The 21700-nt window shown below is 40.1% G+C and overlaps 1 protein-coding gene across 2 annotated transcripts in view; it reads left to right on the top strand.

Moving 5' to 3' along the window:
- CNTNAP4 (contactin associated protein family member 4) overlaps positions 1–21700 on the top strand; it is a 1095419-nt gene that overhangs the window by 558897 nt on the left and 514822 nt on the right. For both annotated transcript variants that reach the window (XM_073575315.1, XM_073575314.1), the window contains exon 12: positions 15677–15796. In XM_073575315.1, coding sequence (XP_073431416.1) covers positions 15677–15796 — 120 coding nt within the window. The remainder of the gene's footprint in view (positions 1–15676; positions 15797–21700) is intronic.

Raw genomic sequence — 21700 nt, 5'->3', positions numbered from 1 at the left:
CAACACAGGAGGAGGTGGTGCAGGGATGCAACAGGGGGTTGATTGACAGCCAGCTGGGAGGCGGCTTTAACAGAGGGACACACCATACCTCTGTGACTGAATCCAGGTATGACGACCTATTTATAAAAGTCAAAATTTTGACGTTACTGGGGATCAGAAACAGAAGAGCCACCTTCACAGAATGCAGCCTTAGTGCTGCTGAAGGTGGCTCTTTTAGTTAAAAATGCCCTGGGGTTGACAGGTTCCCTTTAAATTTGAAATCTGACCACTTTCACTTTATGTGGTTATAACTCTGGAATGCTTCTTTATTTTATATTTTTATTATTTTGCTTCAACGTATCCCACTAATTCCGAGAATGTTTTTTCATGACTTATTGTAATTTATGATAGTAGTAAAAATTCTTCAAAATTTATTGCGTTTATTTTTGAAAAAAAATGGAAATTTGGCAAAAATTTTCAAAATGTCACAATTTTCAAACTTTTAATCTTTATGCCCCTAAATCAGAGCATTATGTCACACAAAATAATTAATAACTAACATTTCCCACATGTCTACTTTACATTAGCACAATGCTTGAAGCATAATTTTTTTGTTAGGCCTCTTTCACACATCCGGTTTTTGTAATCCGGCACGATGCGACGAAATTTTTAATAACCGGATCCAGCACCGGATCCGGTTTTGTCGCATAAGCTTTCATGGTCGCCGCATCATGCCGGATGGTTATGTGTCGTGTCCGGTTGTTGCCGGACACGGCATAAATTAGCCGTCCGGCATCTGCAAAAAACGTTCCCTGCAACGTTTTTTGTCAGCGCCGGACCGGCTTTTTCCGCAGCGCATGCCCGGACTCTGTGAATGTTAACCCCACAAGTGCCCGGCGAGAGAGAGAGAGATCTCTCTCTGTCACCCGGACACTTGTGAGAGATCTCTCTCGCCGGGCACTTGTGGGGTTAACACTCACAGTGTCTGGGTGAGAGAGAGAGATCTCTCTGTGGGGTTAACCCCACAAGTGCCCGGCAAGAGAGAGAGATTCTCTCGCCTGGACACTAAGTGTTAACCCCCATGTCTCTCTCTCTCCACCCCCCTCTCCCCTCCCCTCCCCTTTCCTATCCTCTCCTCTCCTCCCCTCCCCTCACCTCCCTTTCAGCAGCTGTCTCTCATCGGCTGCCTCTGTCCACCTCGTCCTGCAGCTCCTTTAAATAATGTCCGAGCCGTATCTCTCGCCGCATACACATCCGGTGTCACGGCTGCAGGCCAGATCCGGCGGCCCGGCTTTTCGCCGCACGCCGCCGGACCCCACACACCGGATGTGTGAAAGTAGCCTTAGGAAGTTATAAGGGTTAAAATTTGACCAGCAATTTATCATTTTTTCAACAAAATTTACAAAACTTTTTTTTATTGACCACCTCACATTTTAAGTCACTTTGTGGAGTCAATATGACAGAAATTACCCAAAAGTGACACCATTCTAAAAACTGCACTCCTCAAGGTGCTCAAAATCGCTTTCAAAAAGTTTATTAACCCTTCAGGTGCTTCACAAGAATTGAAGCAATGTGTGAAGGAAAAAATGACATTTAACTTTTTTCACAAAAATTTTACTTCGGACACATTTTTTAAAAATTTTCACAAAGGTATCAGGAGAAAACAAATCACAATATTTGTTGTGCAATTTCTCCTGAGTACACGGATACCTCATGTGTGGAGGAAGACCACTCTTTAGGTGCACAGCAGGGCTCGGAAAGGAAGGAGCACCATTTGAGGTTTTGAACGTAAAATTGGATGGAATCGAGAGCAGATGCCATGTCGCACTTGGAGAGCCCTTAATGTACCTAAACAGTGGAAACCCCCCATATGTGACCCCATTTTGGAAACTAGACCCCCCCAAGGAATTTATCTTGCTGTGTGGTGAGCACATTGAACTCCCAAGTGCTTCACAGAAGATAATAACGCACAGAGGTGAAAATAAAAAATCATTTTTTTTCCACAAAAATGATCTTTTTGCCCCCAATTTTTTATTTTCCCAAGGGTAGCAGGAAAAATTGGACCCCAAAATTTGTTGTGCAGCACAGTTGATGCCAGTGTCTTGAGGTCAACTTTTTACCTCTGATCACAGCTGGGGGCTCACACTGTCATTTGACAGCATGGGAACCGTGGCTGTATGACTGTCGGTAATGATTTTACCGCCAATCAGAATCAATTCTGGTGCATTCGTGCAGCATGTAAACACTGAGCTGTCATGGGAAGGTTTACCAGAGTTCAAAGCTGATGAACCCGAGTGACCTCACTCATGGCATGATCTTGATGATACATAACAGCAAGGCAAGCAAAGGATGCTCGGGTTCCCCATTCATCTGGTTGCAGTCTGGGTTTTGGGACGGGTACTGTTCTGGTACCTGAACCAAACTTTTTTAGATGTTCGTCAGAACCTGCTGGACCAGAACATCCACGGATTCGCCTGTCACTAGTGTTGATGCATCAGACACAAATCGGAAGACAAACATATTTAAACACAGGTTGTAATGTAACAATATAGGTAAAAAGCCAAAGAGGTGAATGCTTTTGCAAACTACTGTAAATAGATGGAAACCGATCATGACCAAAAGCCTTTTTAATATCACACAGCTCTGACTTTTCACGCATTTTAAAGTTGAAAACTGGCATTGCCTGTAAGACCCCCAAAAATTACTGAAATGTCCTGTTCAGGGGCCTACTACGAATTCACCTACCTAGGTTTGTGGTCCAGAGCAAACCTGATTGAACATGCATTTTGTAAATGATACATTAAGGGTCCGGACTTGAGAACGACCATCCATTTTTGTGTCATCGACATGTTTGCCCTATGAACACTGAATGTTGCTTTCTGTGCCTGACATTGTGCCAAGTCCATGAGAAACATAGAAATAATGCTCAATTCTTAGTTTGACCTTCTCCAACCATGTGAGTTAGTGTTAAAAAAAAACACTGTGCAGGGTTGCATTGGGGATCTTCGCACGAGTTGAAAAACAAAAAATGCTAATTTTTTTAGAAATTAGAATGAACAAAAATTTCAGTCATGAAAAACTGAGAATTTTAGTTCTAGAAATATTTTTGCCTTTTTGTGCCATGCATAGAGCAATGACAGAATGCTTTGTAGAGTCCGACCATGGAAATTAATAAAAATTGACGCTCAAAAACTTAACCCCTTTCCAATGTTGGGTGCAATAATACCCCCACATCGGACTCCCCCAGTTTGGTGCGGGCACCAGTGTTTAGCCCTCACCTTTCCAGGCACCAGACAACTGACTTATACAGTTGACATGTCCGAAACAGCTAAGGGTGGAATCGAGATCCACCCATGACTGTAAACTGGTTAAATGCTGCTATCAATCTCTTAAAGCGGCATTTAACTCACGCTTACCTAAAGCACGTCGCTAATCCGGACCGTTGGTGACCCTGATGGCAGGTCACCGATGGGTAGGCATGACAACCAGAGGTCTGCAGCAGACCTTTATGGTTGTCATTGCAAGATTGCAGTGAGTGCTGCCTCGTAGCCGGCGCTCATAGCTAGTGAGCACTTTTGCTACAAACAGGCGATATGATTATCGCATGTATGTAGCAGAGGTGATCAAAGTACCTCAACTTCTAGTCTCCCATGGAGACTATTAAAGCATGCAAAAAGTAAAAAAAGATGTTTTTCAAAACATTAAAAAATAAAAAAATATAAAGTTCAAATCACCCCCCTTTCGCCCCATTCAAAATAAAACCATACAAAAATTAAATATTCACATATCTGGAATTGCCATATTCAGTATTGCCCAACCTATTAATATAAAAAAAATTAACCTGATCGCTAAATGGCGTAATGAGGAAATAAAAATGCCAGAATTACGCTTTTATGGTTGCTGCTACTGTACATTGCAATAAAATGTAATAACGGACGATCAAAAGATTGTGTCTACACCACAATGGTATCAATTAAAATATCAGCTCAGTGTACAAAAAATAAGCCCTTACCTAACACCAGATCACAAACAATGGAGACTATACAGGTCTCCTGGAAAATGGCACCATTTTTTAAGCTATTTTTTCTTTACCACTTAAATAAAAAAGAACCAATACATATTTGGTGTCTGTGAACTCGTAGTGACCTGGAAAATCATAATGGCAGGTGAGTTTTCATATTTAGTTAACATGATAGAAGAAAAACAACTGGGAAATTGCACTTTTTTGCAATTTCATCACACTTGGAATTTTTTCCCATTTTTCAGTGCATGATATGTTAAAACCAATGGAGTCATTCAAAAGTGCAACTTGCTCTGCAAAAAACAAGCCCTCACATTGCCATATTGACAGAAAAATATAAAAGTTACGGCTCTGAGAAGAAGGGGAGCAAAAAACAGAAATTCCAAAACTGAAGTTTTATTCATTTATTTGTTGATATTTATCATAGGGTTGGTCTATTCGGTCCCCTCTCTGGGTATTTTTCAGGTAATTATGAACTATGTATTTTATCATTTTAAATATTTATTAATAATTCTGATATTTTAATCTTTATATTGGTTCTCTTAATTTGGTCGGCTATTTAATTTTAGCCTAGACCTTTTGGGCCATTATAGTGATATTGAAGTGTCAAGAATTACTGCTTATTATAGGACAGTTCTCTTGTGTAATTGATTCTGGTGAGCCTGAACGCATGGGAGTTGGGTTTACACATAAACGAACCACTGTGTTTCCTGGACATACTTATGGCTAGGTAAAAAAGAACTAAAGGTAGAGGAGAAATAATGCAGAAAGTACTATATGAGAAGGATAATTAAGATGACAATTACCAAGCAATACTTAACCCCTTCCCGACCTTTGACACCACATAGGCGTCATGAAAAGTTGTGCCAATACGATCCATGACGCCTATGTGGCATCATGAATTGATTGCCCCCCTGCGGGTCGGATGACCGAGGTCAATGAAAGGTCACCTGACCTGCACACAGAGGACACTTAAGAGTTAACCCCAGGGAGCGTAGCTCAGCCCCCATGTGCCTACAATTGCTCTGATTGGCTGTTAAAAGTGAAACAGCCAATCAGAGCGATTTGTAATATTTCACCAATGAAATTTGGTGAAATATTTCAATCTAGCCATGTCTGATGCTGCAATAGCATCGGACATGGCTGGACACCGAGACCCAACCCCCCACACCAACTGGCGGGGGCGATCGGCCCCCACCACCGACGGACGGTGGCGATCGGTCGCTGCTGTCATCATCCACTCCCCCTCCCCTTCCCTCCGCTCCACCCACCTTCTGCTCACCCCCCCGGTACCTCCGATGTCATGCTGTGGCTCCCAGGGTCCCGCCATCCTCGATCATGGGAGCCGCCACTTTGGGAAAATGTGCCTGCAATTTTCCAAGATGGCGGCGCCCATGAATTTGCCAGCTTCCCATTCATTTTTCATTTTGATCACTGTGATAAACTCTCACAGTGATCAAAATGAAAAAAAGTAAATACACCCCCGATTTATCACCCCCATAGGAAGGCACAAATAATAAAATTAAAAAATTCCAATAGGGTTAGAATTAGGGTTAGGGTTGGAATTATTGTTAGGGTTAGAGATAGGGTTAGGGCTAGAGATAGGGTTAGGGTTAGAAATAGGGTTAGGGTTGGAATTAGGGTTAGGGTTGGAATTAGGGTTAGGGGTGGAATTAGGGTTAATATTAGGGTTAGGGGTGGGTTAGAATTGGGATTAGGGATAGGCTTGTGGTTAGGGTTAGAGTTGGGATTAGGGTTGGGGTGTGTTGGGGTTAGGGTTATGATTAGGGTTGGGTTTGGGTTAGGGGTGTGTTTGAGTTAGAGTTGGAGTTAGAATTGAGGGGTTTCGACTGTTTAGTGTTGTGAGTTCATTTTCCCCTTCACCATTGAGGTCTGATGAACTCCCTCTTCTGGAGAAGGAAGGTAGTGAGGCTGATTACCAAGCACCTGAGCTGGATGATGATGACTGGGTGACGGGAATTGCTGACTGGATATAAGGCAGCCGACTCCCTTCTACCTTGCTGGTGATTTCTCTGAGGGATTCTAGGAGACCAGTCTGATTCCTGCTCCTCAAAAGCTAAGTTTTCTCTTCTGCTTTTTGCATTTGTGTTTTGTTTTGTTTTGCCTTGTTTTTCTGGATTTCTGCTCTTCCCTGCTGTTGTGAGCTGATTTTCTTTTTGCTCTGTCTTCAGAGAATACCTGAGTACTGATATAGTCTTTTTGAAGCCTAGCGTCTTCAGGGCTTTTTTCCCTATCAGCCTGTTGGCCCTGGTTTTGGTAGGGTTTTTGCGGATTGCAGACAGCAGCTTTTCTATCCTGTCCTATTTAGTTAGCTTGGGCCCCATCATTTGCTCAGCCTATCTTTCTGTCTGTGTTAGTGTTTTTTCTCCTTGCTTCACCGTCATTATATGTTGGGGGCTGCCTATTGCTTTGGGGGTCTGCTCTGGGGCAGTTTAGATTTCCCTTTCTGTCTTTAGGCTATTTAGTTCTCCGGCTGTGATCGAGGGGTCTAGGGCACCGTAGGAACCCCCCACGGCTGCTGCTAGTTGTTGTTGATAGGTTTAGGGGTCTGCAATCTGATAGCTGCCAACTTCTCTGGTTTTCTGGACTTAGCTAGTATTTCTGTTTTTGCCTCCTACGGTGACTCATTCATAACAGTTTAGGTACATCACGGGGTCTCCGAACGTGACATGGCGGCACGATTTATTCCAGCCAATTTTGAGTTCAAAAAGTCAAACAGCGCTCCCTCCCTTCCGAGCCCTGACATGTGCCCAAACAGTGGTTTACCCCCACATATGTGGTATCAGCGTACTCAGGAAAAATTGCACAACAACTTTGGGGGTCTAATTTCTCCTGTTACTCTTGGAAAAATAAAAAATTGGGGGCTAAAAAATGATTTTTGTGGAAAAAAATGATTTTTTATTTTCACGCCTCTGCGTTATAAACTTCTGTGAAACACTTGGGGGTTCAAAGTACTCACCACACATCTATATAAGTTCCTTGGGTGGTCTAGTTTCCAAAATGGGGTAAATTGTGGGGGTTTCCACTGTTTAGGCACATCAGAGGCTCTGCAAACGTAACATGACGCCCACAGACCATTACATCAATTCGGTATATCAAAACGTCACTACTTCCCTTCCGAGCCCCGATGTGTTCCCGGACAGTGGTTCCCCCCACTTATGGGGTACCAGCGTACTCGGGACAAACTGGACAACAACTTTTGGGGTCTAATTTATCCTATTACCCTTATGAAAATAAAAAATTGTGGGCTAAAAATCATTTTTTGAGGGAAAAAAATGATTTTTTATTTTCATAGCGCTGCATTATAAACTTCTGTGAAGCACTTGGGGGTTTAAAGTGCTCACCACACATCTAGATAAGTTCCTTAGGTGGTCTAGTTTCCAAAATGGGGTAACTTGTGGGGGTTTCCACTGTTTAGGCACATCAGAGGCTCTGCAAACGTAACATGACGCCCGCAGACCATTCCATCAAGTCGGCATTTCAAAACGTCACTATTTCCCTTCCAAGCCCCGACATGTGCCCGAACAGTGGTTCCCCCCCACATATGGGGTACCAGTGTACTCAGGACAAACTGGACAACAACTTTTGGGGTCCAATTTCACCTGTTACCATTGTGAAAATAAAAAATAGCGAGCTAAAAATCATTTTTTGAGGAAAAAAAAATTATTTTCATTTCACGGCTCTGCGTTATACACTTCTGTAAAGCACCTGGGGGTTCAAAGTGCTCGCTATGCATCTATATAAGTTCTTTATGGGGTCTAGTTTCCAAAATGGGGTCATTTGTGGGGGAGCTCCAAAGTTTAGGCACACAGGGGCTCTCCAAACACAACATGGTGTCCGCTAACGATTGGAGCTAATTTTACATTCAAAAAGTCAAATTGCGCTCCTTCCCTTCTGAGCCCTGCCGTGTGACCAAACAGTGGCTCCCCCACATATGGGGTACAAGCGTACTCAGGACAAACTAAACAACAACTTTAGGGGTCCAATTTATCCGGTTACCCTTGTGAAAATGAAAAATAGCGGGCTAAAAAATCATTTTTGAGGAAAAAAATTTTTTTTTTACTTTCATGGTCCTGCATTTATAAACTTCTGTGAAGCACTTGGGGGTACAAAGTGCTCACTACATATCTAGATAAGCTCCTTGGGGGTCTACTTTCCAAAATTGGGTCACTTGTGGGGGTTTCTACTGTTTAGGCACATTAGGGGCTCTGCAAACGCAACATGATGCCCTCAGAACATTCCATCAAAGTATGCATTCCAAAATCACGCTTCTTCCCTTCTGAGCTCTCCCATGCACCCAAACAGTGGTTTCCCCCCCACATATGGGGTATCGGTGTACTCGAGACAAATTGCACAACAACATTTGTGGTCCAATTTCTCCTGTTAGCCTTGTGAAAATAAAATATAGCAGGCTAAAAAATCATTTTTGAGGAAAAAAAATTATTTTTTTATTTTCACTGCTCTGCGTTATAAACTTCTGTGAAGCATTTGGGGGTGCAAAGTGCCCACCACACATCTAGATAAGTTCCTTGGGGGGTCTAGTTTCCAAAATGGGGTCACTTGTGGGGAGCTCCAATGTTTAGGTGCACTGGGGCTCTCCAAACACGACATGGTGTCCAATAACGATTGGAGCTAATTTTCCATTCAAAAAGTCAAATAGTGCTCCTTTTCTTCCGGGCCATGTCGTGCTCCGAAACAGTGGTTTATGACCACATATGAGGTATCGATGTACTCAGGAGAAATTGCCCAACAAATTTTAGGATCCATTTTATCCTGTTGCCCATGTGAAAATGAAAAAACTGAGGCTAAAAGAAAATTTTTGTGAAAAAAAGTCCTTTTTTTTCTTTTTACGGATCAATTTGTGAAGCACCTGGGGGTTCAAAGTGCTCACTATGCATCTAGATAAGCTCCTTGGAGGGTCTGGTTTCCAAAATGGGGTCACTTGTGGGGAGGCTCCAATGTTTAGGCACACAGGGACTCTCCAAACGCGACATGGCAACCGCTAAATTTTCCAGCATATTTTCCATTCAAAAAGTCAAATGGCGCTCCTTCCCTTCTGAGCCCTGCCGTGCGCCCAAACAGTGGTTTATAACCACATATAAGGTATTGGTGTACTCAGGAGAAATTGCCCAACAAATTGTAGGATCCATTTTATCCTGCTAACCATGTGAAAATGAAAAAATTGATGCTAAAAGAAAATTTTTGTTGGAAAAATTAAACTGTTCATTTTTTCCTTCCACGTTGCTTTAGTTCCTGTGAAGCACCTGAAGGGTTCATAATCTTCTTTAATGTAGTTTTCAGTAGCATGAGTGGTGCAGTTTTTAGAATGGTGTCAATTTTGGGTATTTTCTGCCATATAGACCCCTCAAACTGACTTCAAATGTGAGGTGGTCCCTAAAAAAATGGATTTGTAAATTATGTTGTAAAAATGAGAAATCGCTGGTCAACTTTTAACCCTTATAGCTTCCTAACAAAAAATTTTGTTTCCAAAATTGTGCTGATGTAAAATAGACATGTGGGAAATGTTATTTATTAACTATTTTGTGTCACATAACTCTCTGGTTTAACAGAATAAAAATTCAAAATGTGAAAATTGCGAAATGTTCAAAATTTTCACCAAATTTCTGTTTTTTTCACAAATAAACGCAACAATTATTGACCTAAGTTTACCGCTAACATGAAGCCCAATATGTCACAAAAAACAGTCTCAGAATCACTAGGATGCGTTGAAGCGTTCCAGAGTTATTACCTCATAAAGGGACACTGGTCAAAATTGTAAAAAATGGCCAGGTCATTAGGGTCAAAATAGGCTGGGTAATGAAACGGTTAAGGATGTGGTCTGTCTAACAAAAAGACTATGAAGAGAAGAAGGACGGCCACTTTACCATTGCTTACATTGCAGGTAATTTTAATTTTCACACAAAAAAGGATAATACCACATCATGTGCTGACAGAGAGTCGTACCTATCAGTCAATTTTGTGCCAGGATATCCACATCTTATTTTACTACTTAAGAACCTGTGTTCCCATACTTGAGATGCCCACACATAGGATGCATCATGATCTTGACTGCCACCAGAAATTTTGGAGCTTCCTCTACCAGTAACAGTTGTGGCATTAATTTTGAAAACATCACCAACTTGGCACCACAATATGCTGACTTAGGGGTTATTACTACTAATAGTGCCTCGACGGTAACACAGTTTGTCATTTGAATAATGTCCTCCAGCTCTTCTAACCCTACTTCATATGATTACAATTGCTGACTTTTCATCTCATCCAATCCATCAATTATAGGAAATTGTTGCTGTGGAATATCATCATTTGCCCGGAGTGGTGTCAGAAATAGCGTCATCCTGCTGTGTGACAAGTGATGTGTCATATATCTCATTACATCCTTTGTTTCCTCCTCATTAATTCACTTGCGGAAGAAATATAGGCAATTTTGTAACCTGCATTCAGTTGTACAACTGCCCAGATGGTTGGTTTAAGTGGTGGTGAGGCTACTGTTGCTAGCAACTCCCACGTTCTTAGTTGCGGTGTTGTTGTTTCTTTTGTTATTGACATTTTTTATTTTACCATATATTTTGTACAATAATATACATTACTGAAAAACAATTTAACCACAGTAATTCAACCCTTGATAGAAAGGACTGAACAAAAAATGCCAGGTAGTCTAGGTACATGGGACGCCCAAAAAACCTAATGCAACAACAGCCTAGTGTTGCTGTAGCATATACAGGTCTGACATTTTACTTCTTAAACAGATCTGCAAACACAGAGGTGCACAGATAAATGTGTAGATTTCTATTTTTTTCTATTTAAAAGCAAGATAAAATCTCCTACTTAAAAGGGACATAACAAGAAAGAATGACTGCACAGATGGCAAAGTTTGTCAAAAGGTCTTGGTATTGTTGTGAGTTGTATGAGTGTGAAATTTGACTATTAACACAGCTATGAAAAAAAATAAAATGCATTGTTCGAATGAAGAACCAGCCAAATTCCTCATTCAGGTCCATTCCAAATGCAACAAGCGCTTTATATTGGTCATGAACAGACTCAAATCATCTGCATATAACCCCAGTTGGTCTTCACAAGAACACCCTTTATTCCCTTGATAAATGGAAGTCCAACACATCCTAAAAGCTAGTGATTCTATGGCAATGACAGACAAAATTGGGAACAGCGGTCACCCCTGTCTGTTGCCTCTCACCAAGAGAATCAATGGAAACATGAAACCATTAATCTCGACACTGGCCTTTGGAGATTTATACAAGATTGTAATTAATTGTGAATCTTGGCGGCCCAAAGCCAAACGGTCAAAGGGCCATTTCAAGATAATTCCACTAATCACATGCCTTGAGCTATGCTCATTTTGGTCAGATGGGACAGCCAAAAAAGTAGCATCAATTGGTCTACATCATAAGGTTAACTGCTTCTCCTCCCGCATTGTTTAATACAGGAGATGGTGGATCTCAAACATTCAGTGTGGCATCTTATTTTATGTCTGATGCAAGAAAAAAAATAAATGAAATTATTTAACATACACTACTTTTTTAGCATACAGATTAATTTGGGAAATATCACTTTTTGGGATGTATTGGCCATAATAAAAAAAGTGTACCTTATTTGATTTGCACCCTCTGATCAGCACCAAAAATAGCATTTTCTCCCACAGAAGACCTTGCCTTGTCAATAAAATCTAAAAATAATAATGCTGATGAAATGCACAGAGGAAGACATAAAAGTGTGTCATTAAGGCCCCATAAGCCCAGTTCATTGAGAGGTTAAAGCAGGCACCACATATGAATAAGCAATAATAAAAAATAAATCATAGAACCCATGATAATGAAATGCTTTCATTAGCAGATAGACTGGTTGGTACAGTGCAAGAAGCAGAGAATAATTATAATGAGATTGGAAAAGCAAGGTAATTGAGTCCTATGATAAAGAAATAACTTTTGTATATTGAGGGTTTGAGTGCTGACCTTTTTCTTCATTCATCCAATGTCATTCACTACTTGTAAATAGTGTTGCTACATTATCAACTCCACAACAATGCAATCAATGTGCTTTTACTGAGCCGGTGACACCTGAAATATAAAAGTAGTCCGCTATTTGCAATACACTTGGAAACGCAGTGTTCAATGAGGGGAGAACTTTGAACTAACATTACCATTGCAATAGCAAGCAAAATGTCAATGTCAGCCAAGGAAATGCAAGGAAAACCAAACAATACAGAACCAGACAAATGAGACATTTGTTCCTGGAATTTTATGTTCGATCTTCACGTAGAACAAGACTCGTGACATAGAAAGACAACAGCTGTAACCTATGTTACATCTTTACTCTAGACAACTCAAGTTAGTGATTTACTTGAAAAAAGCAGGTCGACTTGAAAGTACAATTGATACAAAATGTTCCAAGCGATAGAAATACATACATATGATGAGTGCTGAAAAATTGTTAAGGTACCATTAAGGAGTCAGCACCTAAAGACATTTTAAACAGCAAATAAGACATACAAGATTGACAACTTGACTTTCTTTTTTTCTGGACAGCTTATCAAAAAATCACAGACAGACAATTTATTTTAGAGACACATCGGAAAATTATAATAAATCATTAAGGATACTTGTCTACAGCCCATAATTCTAAAATTAAGACATCAGTTGCATTCAGTAGAAACTGTAAAGTGATAATAATTATGGTCAAAATAATCTGTAGAGTAAACATTTCTCAGGGATACCTTAACCTTTTAGCATACCGTGTACATCACATGGTGTCTCTCTAACTTTGATGTAGGCTAGCAAGCTAAGCCTACATCTTTTCTAGAAATGTGATATTCAGCCATCATTTGCCTTTAACAGACATAGGTAGAGTTTGTGACTGTCAGTCTGTTAAATGCCATTGTCAATCTATAAAAGTGACATTTACAGTGCACTGTTCTAACCGCTTGTTGGCACTCCCGTGACATTGGGGGCTTGCCGATGGGTTGTCATGACAGCTAAGGGTCTGTTGAAGACCTCTGTGCCTGTCATCATGGTAATTCTGGCTGGTGTTCATAAGAGATCTTCACTTTTGCAATAGAGAGCAACACTGTGGTATCGCTATGTATTGTTCAAGCTATCGGGTGATCGCAGGTTTATCTTAAGGTGGACTACAAAATACAGTGAAAAGTAAAAAAAAGTTTTAAGAATATGGACAAAAATATATATAAAAATTCAAATCACCTTTTTTTACCCATTTAAAATTAGGAAATATATGTTTTTTAAAAAATATGCACTTATATGATATCACTATGTTCAAAAATGTATAAACCATCAAAATGTAATATGAATTATGATTGGTAAATGGTGTAGCGAAACAAAAAAAAAGCACCAAAATTGTGTGTTTTGGGCCGCCACAACAACACAAAAAAGTAATAACAGGAGATCAAAAACATATTTACCCTAAAATTGTATGAATGAAAACACTAGATCAGGGTGCAAAAAAAGTCCACACACAACCCAATATCCCAAAATTCAAAACGTTTTGGCTCTTGGAAAATTATGACACAACCAAAATTTATTTTCTTTGCAAATTTCTGATTTTTTTTCCACCCCTTATATATATATAAAAAAAGCATGTTTGATGTCACCATAATCGTACTGACCTGGATAATCATATTGCTATGTAAATTTTATAGTAAAATAAATGCTGTAAATAAAACCCCTAAAAACGTTGCTGATTTGAGCTATTTTTTGCTGTTTTGCCATGCTTGGATATTTTTTGCCTCTTTCCAGTACATCATATGATAGAATGAATGATGTAATTCAAAAGTACAACTCATTCCACAAAAAAAACAAGCCCTCATTTCGCTATGTTAACAGAAAAAAAGGTTAAGGCTCTTGGAATAAGGGGATATTAAAAGTAAACAAAAAATTATTTGGTCCTTAAAAGGATACATTTTTTTACAGACCAGGCAAAAAAGTGATCTGTTTTACGGACTGTCTTAGAATTTCTGGACGGTTGGCCACGCTGAGGACATACTCCCTATTAAAATAATTTCTTTATATTATTTCCCACTGTCTCTGTAAACTCAACCATTTTCCATATGTTAATCATGGTGCTGAGTGCTTGTATTAGCATCTGGTTTAGTATATGCACACGTCTCCCTCTTTGGTGATTGACAATGCTTGCTTTCTCAGTGCAAATGCTGCCTGCAGTCTAAGCTTGAGAAGCAAAAAAATGAAGAGCGTAAATACCGATGCAAGTAAAGTTCCATATACCAGTGAAGTCATCTGTGGAGCCAAAAAGAGAAAAGAAGACATTAAAATTAAATAAGTACAAAAACTGCCCGATAAATGCAAAAGTAATAAGCTTTACTCCAAATAGCAGAAAGAGAATCTAACTTAACAAAACTTTTGAAAAGCGTGCATAAGCTCAAATGGTAATCAAGTTGTTTCCTGCCTCAAATACCCTTCCCCACACAAACATGAAATAAAAAGAAGCCTGGACCACTGTAAAGATGCATACCTACTAAGAGAACAAAAAAGTGTAACTAATGCAATGACAAAATCAGACCAAGGGTTCTCCGGGCATGGAGGGTAAGGGGGCCCTTTTCTTCCATTCCTACCCCTCGATGCTTTGAGACTCCTCAGTTTAGTTGTATTATTTTGGCCTCATGTTTTCATCTACCTACTGGAATCCCCTGGGTCTGGTTGTACATTCATATGCACCTGGTTTCTGCTTTGTGAGCAAAGAATGAAAGGGAAAATTAACTAGTTCATAGCCAATCAGGAAAAACAAGACCTTTCAACCCCCCCTAAAATAACAGACCTGTTTTAAACTTCACCAAGTCTAATAAATACCAGATACTTCTTCTCTGCTACTTTCTCTGGAAACTGAATTAATTGGGGATATCCTTGTATTGCTTTAAAAGGGTTATCCTCGGCCCATCAGCTGTTTGAAACAGACACGAGATGTAAACAGTGTACGAAATGAAACACTACTGCCCACTGACACTGACAGTAACTGCAGAACAGATTCTTTTCAAAAAGTGGTATTTCAGTATTTTCAATACTTAGTGCAATGATATACTCAGTTATTGTTGACTGTTTTTCTCATACCTTTTTTGCTACTGTTAATCTTTCTTGCTCAATATCACTTTCCCTATTTGAATTATACAATTGACTATTCCGTTATGTATTTTTGTATAGATTTGGTAAAAAAAAGTCTTATTTGCTTGGTTTTAAATGCTGTAATCTAAATAGAAACTATTTTATTCCATTGCATTTACAATAAAAAAAATAAGGAGTCTAGTAAATAGAAATAAATCATTTATTATATACAAATTGTACAAATTGTATAGAGGCCTACTGTATACATCAGGTCCAATAAGTATTAAACATGATCACCAATTTTCTAAGCAAACATATTTCTAAAGATGCTATTGACATACAATTCTCACCAGATGTCAGTAACAACCCGTCCAATTCACAGAGGCAAAGTAATCAAACCATTGATGTCCATAAATTAAGTAACATGTAGAATTGAGAAAAGACACAAGGAAAAAGTATTCTTCAGTTCTGTAATTTATTATAAACAAACTTTTTTTTTGCAAAATATTGTATTGAATAATATTATGAAAGGGTGTTTTACTTCATTTTTCAGCTAAATATGAACAGTCGTGTGAAGCATATAAATACAAAGGAAACTCATCTGGATTCTTCTACATTGATTCTGATGGGAGTGGGACTCTGGAACCATTCTTGGCTTACTGTAATATGACAGGTAATCTATATCATGATCTATGTTTGGTGTGCATACGCAAACAGAAATAATTGTAGAAACAAATATACTCTGGAAGTAAAGGTACTGTCACACTTAGCGATGTACCAGCGATCCCATCCAGTGATATGACGCGGTCAGGATCGCTGGTACATCGCTAAGTGGTCGCTAGTGAGCTGCCACACAGGCAGATCTCACCAGCGACAACGCAGGGGTCGGGGGTCGCTACTTACCTGTCAGACGAGGCGATCCTGACGTCCTCCCGCCCGCGTCCACGCGTCGCTCGTCGTCACAGCAGGAAGCTTGGCAGGAAGCTGACGACGAGAAGTGGCCCAGGACGTTCTCGCGCAATCAGTGATAACCAGCGGGGGAGCGGTCGGAGGTAAGTATCAGACACAGCGATATCGCTAGCAATATCGCTATAACGTCACAAAATCCAGTGATGTTTTAGCGATATTGCTAGCGATATCGCTTAGTGTGACAGGCCCTTAAAGTTCAAATCCAAGATGATCTCAGATTTTTACAGTTTTGTGCACTGTAAGTAAAGGTATAATATATAAACTGCAAATGGCAGTAAATGTTCAAATCTCTAATTTTCCCTACTCTTTAATGTGTCAATGTGCAGAATATTTTATTATTTGTAACTAAAGATGAACAATTCTTTTGAATTGTACAAAAATATTGAATTTGTGACAAACTGATTTACTGTTAATTATAAGTATGGTAACTAATGCTCCAAAAGACATGTATAGCATTCTGAAGTCTCCTAATATTGAATCCAACCCTTTTTCAAGCTTGTCAAAGTAACCTCCTCACACACTAATCACTAATGCTATATAGTCACACATTATCAGTATAGTTTGATCAGTGTTGTATGGCTTTCTCTTCCTATCCCAAGCTGTGTGCTGTGACGTCCTCTCACTGTCCTCATTCACTACAAAATTGATGCTGCATTCCCTGTTTCATCAAATGTTCCTTTTTGCTTTATATTTTATGTTTAAAAAAACAGTTGTTACAGCACTTGGAGGAGGACTTTATATGGAGGAGAGGAAAAATCCAGCGTGCAAGCAGGTAAATAATATGTTCAATTTTATTGAAGAAACAAATCACTTCCATAAAAACATGGTAAGGCCGATTCTGGTCACAGTGGATACAACTCCTGTGACCAGAACCACACTTACCATGTTTTTATGGATGTCATTTGTTTCTTCAATAAAATTGGATATATTATTTCATTTCTTCCACTCTGGATTTTTCCTCTTCATTTGCCTCAGCCAGATCCCAGGCTTTTACATGCGCTTCCCAGCATGATTGTGGCTGCATCAAGGGTGAGCTGACTCTTTTTCCCCTTCTCCATTTGTATCCATTATATGGAGGAGGGCTTAAAAAGTTTAATAATAAAAACTTGGAGTAATTATAGAGCAGTGAACACAAAATGCAAAATGGGAGTTGCCTCAAAATTCCATTCCATATAGAGCCAACCATTATGCTGGCACTACTGTGGTAAAGATAGGGGGAAACTGTGTTCTACATTAGCTAAGGAATTGTGGCACTGTATGCTTTTGTTTTAATTAAATGTAAATCAGCAATCTAAACAAAAGTGTGGGTGTGTTCTAGGTATAAAAGTGCATCAGATTTAGTCAGGTACACAATCCTAGTAATGACTAGTGATGAGTGAGTATACTCATTGCTTGGGTGTCCTCCCTAACAAACAGGTATTCCTCACATGTATTTAGCTTGTCTGCAAGTCGCAAATCATGCAGATAAGACGAGGAAAACTAAATCTCCGAGCACACCAAAATACTCAGAGAACACCCGAGCATGCTCGGGAAAACCCAAGCAACGAGTATACTCGCTCATCACTAATAATGCCATATTAGTTGTATTTGTTGGCATTGTTTCAAATTTTGAATTTGTATCCAGGAGCTTTTGCCTCTATATGCAATTTTATGCAAAGGGAATAAACGGGTGATAGAAATCAGCATTCTTGAGAAATTTGCCTTGAAAATAATAAATAAATAAATTATTTTTAAAAAACTGTTAAAGGGAAGGTGCCATCCAAAAATTTTTTTTCCAGCAATTGAAAAAATGTAAAGAATTAACGTTTACATTTTCTTAAAAAAATATTATCATTTGTTTTTAATTTTGCAAAATATGAAAAATAATTTTAAAAAGTTTAGCATTTCCACTTGTTAACACTAGGGGGTGCAGCTACTGAAATCTGGCACAAAAACCTATGACATCTAGGAACACAGTGATCAGCCATTTTGATGGGGCCTGCAAAGTTACTGACTGTCTTTGCATATAAAGTCTGGATCAGAACAGGTCACCAATCAGTAGAAATGTGTCCTGGATTTCTGTGGAGCAGACAAGAAGACGGTCCATCCATGTGTATAAAACACAGCGCTCTATGTACACTCCCTGGCACCGAACAGGGCGCCCCCCATAGACCAGCACACTGCTCTCCTGAAATACTCTGTGCTGCTGTCACTCTGCTCCTTCCACCATATATCAGGGTCCCTGTCGCCTCGCTTTCACACATCGCCAGGACAGAATCTGAGGAGAGGAATGGGGTCTTCGGTCACTGAGGATGGCAGGCAGGAAGGATTCTGGGAGCAGGGTGACAACAGCACAGAGTATTTCAGGAGAGCAGTGTGCTGGTCTATGGGGGGCACAGAGGGAGATATATGGGGAGGAGCAGGGTGACAGCAGCACAGAGTATTTCAGGAGAGCAGTGTGCTGTCTATGGGGGGCACAGAGGGAGATATATGGGGGAGGAGCAGGGTGACAGCAGTACAGAGTATTTCAGGAGAGCAGTGTGCTGGTCTATGGGGGGCACATAGGGAGATAAATGGTGGAGGAGCAGGGTGACAGCAGTTGCATGCAAAGACCCCATTCCCCTCCTCAGATCCTGTCCTGGCGATGTGTGAAAGCGAGGCAACAGGCACAGTCCGGGGTGATGCTGGGAAGCAGGATGGGGGGAAATGTAGCCATACAGTAACAATAAAAATGAGGCCCCTCTCTTCAGCTACCTCACCAGCCCTCCCCTGACTGCACCTAACTATTACCCCTGAACCGTGTGCAGGTGCTCAGCCAGAACCACCCTAGAATGCTTTTAGCAGATAATACTGTCATAGTGTTCTTACATAATACCGCCATATACTTCACACATAATGCCGCCATATAGATCATACCACCATGTAGATCACACATAAAACCAGCAGGGTGACAGCAGCACAGAGTATTTCAGGAGAGCAGTATCACATGGGATAGGATTAGATACATGGCTCAGCAGACAGTATCACACAGGATAGGATTAGATACACGGCTCAGCAGACAGTATCACACAAGAGAGGATTAGATACACAGCTCTGCAGACAGTATCACATGGGATAGGATTAGCTACACGGCTCAGCAGTCAGTATCACACAGGAGAAGATTAGATACACGGTTCAGCAGTCAGTATCACACAGGAGAGGATTAGATACACGGCTCAGCAGTCCGTATCACACAGGAGAGGATTAGATACACGGCTCAGCAGTCAGTATCACACAGGAGAGGATTAGATACACGGCTCAGCAGTCAGTATCACACAGGAGAGGATTAGATACACGGATCAGCAGTCAGTATCACACAGGAGAGGATTAGATACACGGCTCAGCAGTCAGTATCACACAGGAGAGGATTAGATACACGGCTCAGCAGTCAGTATCACACAGGAGAGGATTAGATACACGGCTCAGCAGACAGTATCACACAGGAGAGGATTAGATACACGGCTCAGCAGACTATCACACAAGACAGTATTACAGATATGCCCACACTGGTGAAACTTCCAGCCCCCCCAATTATACACTAGACTATGGGCTGTATATGTCACTGTCCTCCTCAGACAGCCATAAAAGCTGTCATAAAAAGGAAGGTGTCAGATTACCGGAGATCACTGGGGCTGTGAGTGAGGAGGCGGAGACAGAGCAGGAGGACAGTGGAGTTGAAGCAGGAAGCACAGTGCAGAAAGTGGAGCTCAGCAGATAGCACTGGGCTACAGGAAAATGGCGCCCAGGTACACCTACAGCAGTGAATGGTGCAGCCCACAGGGGCGTGCCCAGTTCACTGCTAATGAGGCTGCAATGTGGGGTCAGGAACCGACCACAGTCTCCTATGTCCAGGGACGGCAATATTTGCAGACTGTATGAGTCCTCCACAGATCTGCAAATCAAGATGGCAGCGCCCAGTGGCTACATTAAAACATTATTACAAACAAACCATAAATCCTAGTTAGTACAACATTTGCTGAAACAACATGTTTTGTTACTTACTCTTTTTTTGCAAATTATATAAAATTGCGGCACCTTCCCTTTAAATTTGTTTTCCAAAAAAAGAAGGTTTATGGTATACAATTATTAGGCATTCTACTTTTGCAATTTCATTTTGCTTACTTTTTTATTAAATGTTTTCAAAAAAGATCCAGATTTTATCTTTTTGCTTGATGCAAACAAACAGATTTTTCAAGATGACATTTATAAGATGAAGGCAAAATTTACAATTTGTTCCTGCAGTGTATTCAGTGCCACAAACGATAAGTCCCAAATTTATGCAAAGGTTCCTCTAAACAGTTTTGCTGTTGCCATTGACTCATTTGTAAAAAAATGATTGTGGCATATAGCAAAAAATACAGTTAAAATGAAAGTATTGCTAATTTAGTATATACAAACTAGAGATGAGTGGATCTTTTGAAATTAGAATTCACCATCTGCGCCAAATTCTCAAAATATTTGATTTATATTTTCATGAATCTCAGTTCAACTTTAGTGAACTACTCTCCCTGCTTTATCCCCCTTTCTTTTTTTAAATTCTATATATAAATATTTATTTCCTTTAAAATATGCATATAGGGAGGATAGGTGTCACTCCATAGCTGAAAGAGTGTGCCCAAAATAGACACTTTCCCATATAGACCCCTTATTCTCTGCCCCTTAAAGTCCATTTATTAACCTCTAGAATACACCCATCATTTTTAAATTATTTGTTCCCAGCCAGTCCCTGTCAGGCCTGCAACTAATTAGCATAAGTCTGTGCCCCTTAACCCTCCGTCAGGCGCAATATAGATTCTCCTCAGTTCATGCGCAATGTGCCTGACAAGCACAGGTCAGAAAAACACCTATAGTAGCTACATATTTCAATTTCAGGACTATAGAAGTAGTCAGTGACCTTCATAGGAATGTATTAAAAGAGATTACACCAAATCAGATGCAAAAAAAAACATTTATTAACCATAAACTTATTAAAACTAAAAGTACCACTTTTCGGTAGTACCGCCAAATAGGCTCCAGTTATCTTTACTTAACTATTGCTTAAATATAAAATTATGGAAAAAAACTTAAAGGATATTGCACTTAGATGTTACTTAATTATTTTCTACTCATCTTCAGTGGTTTCAATTGCAGCAGAAGCAGCACAGGTACACTTAGAAAAGCAAGGCTGGCAGACGAAAGTTGCATGGGAAAGGCAGATTGATTCTTTACATATTTTGCAGTCATATTTAGAAAGCCTTCTGAAACCAGATACAAATGAGCAGGTAGTACAACTGCGTCTTTTAGAAGGTGGTAGAGTCGGTGTTTGTTCTGGAACGTCCTTGGGACGTCCTTTGTATTTTTATCTTTGCCCAAATAATAAGCTAGATCTGTGTCTGTTTCCTCTGTATCAGTGTCATCACCATCCTGCTCTGTTCCAGAATCAGTGTTACATTCTGCTACCTCATCTTCAGATGAAATGTCACTAGATTCCTCTAAATCCTCAGTTACTGCTGGTTCTTCCTCATCAACTTCTAACAAAAAAATCTTCATTTCTTCTAAATGAAGGGGTTTAGATGAATCATACTGTTTTCTGGCCATTGCAGCAGAAAAT

This window comes from Dendrobates tinctorius, unplaced genomic scaffold, assembly GCF_039654945.1.
Source record: "Dendrobates tinctorius isolate UK_male_01 unplaced genomic scaffold, ASM3965494v1 ptg000044l, whole genome shotgun sequence".
Classification (NCBI taxonomy): Eukaryota; Metazoa; Chordata; class Amphibia; order Anura; family Dendrobatidae; genus Dendrobates; species Dendrobates tinctorius.
This window is presented reverse-complemented; position numbering and strand designations above follow the sequence as displayed.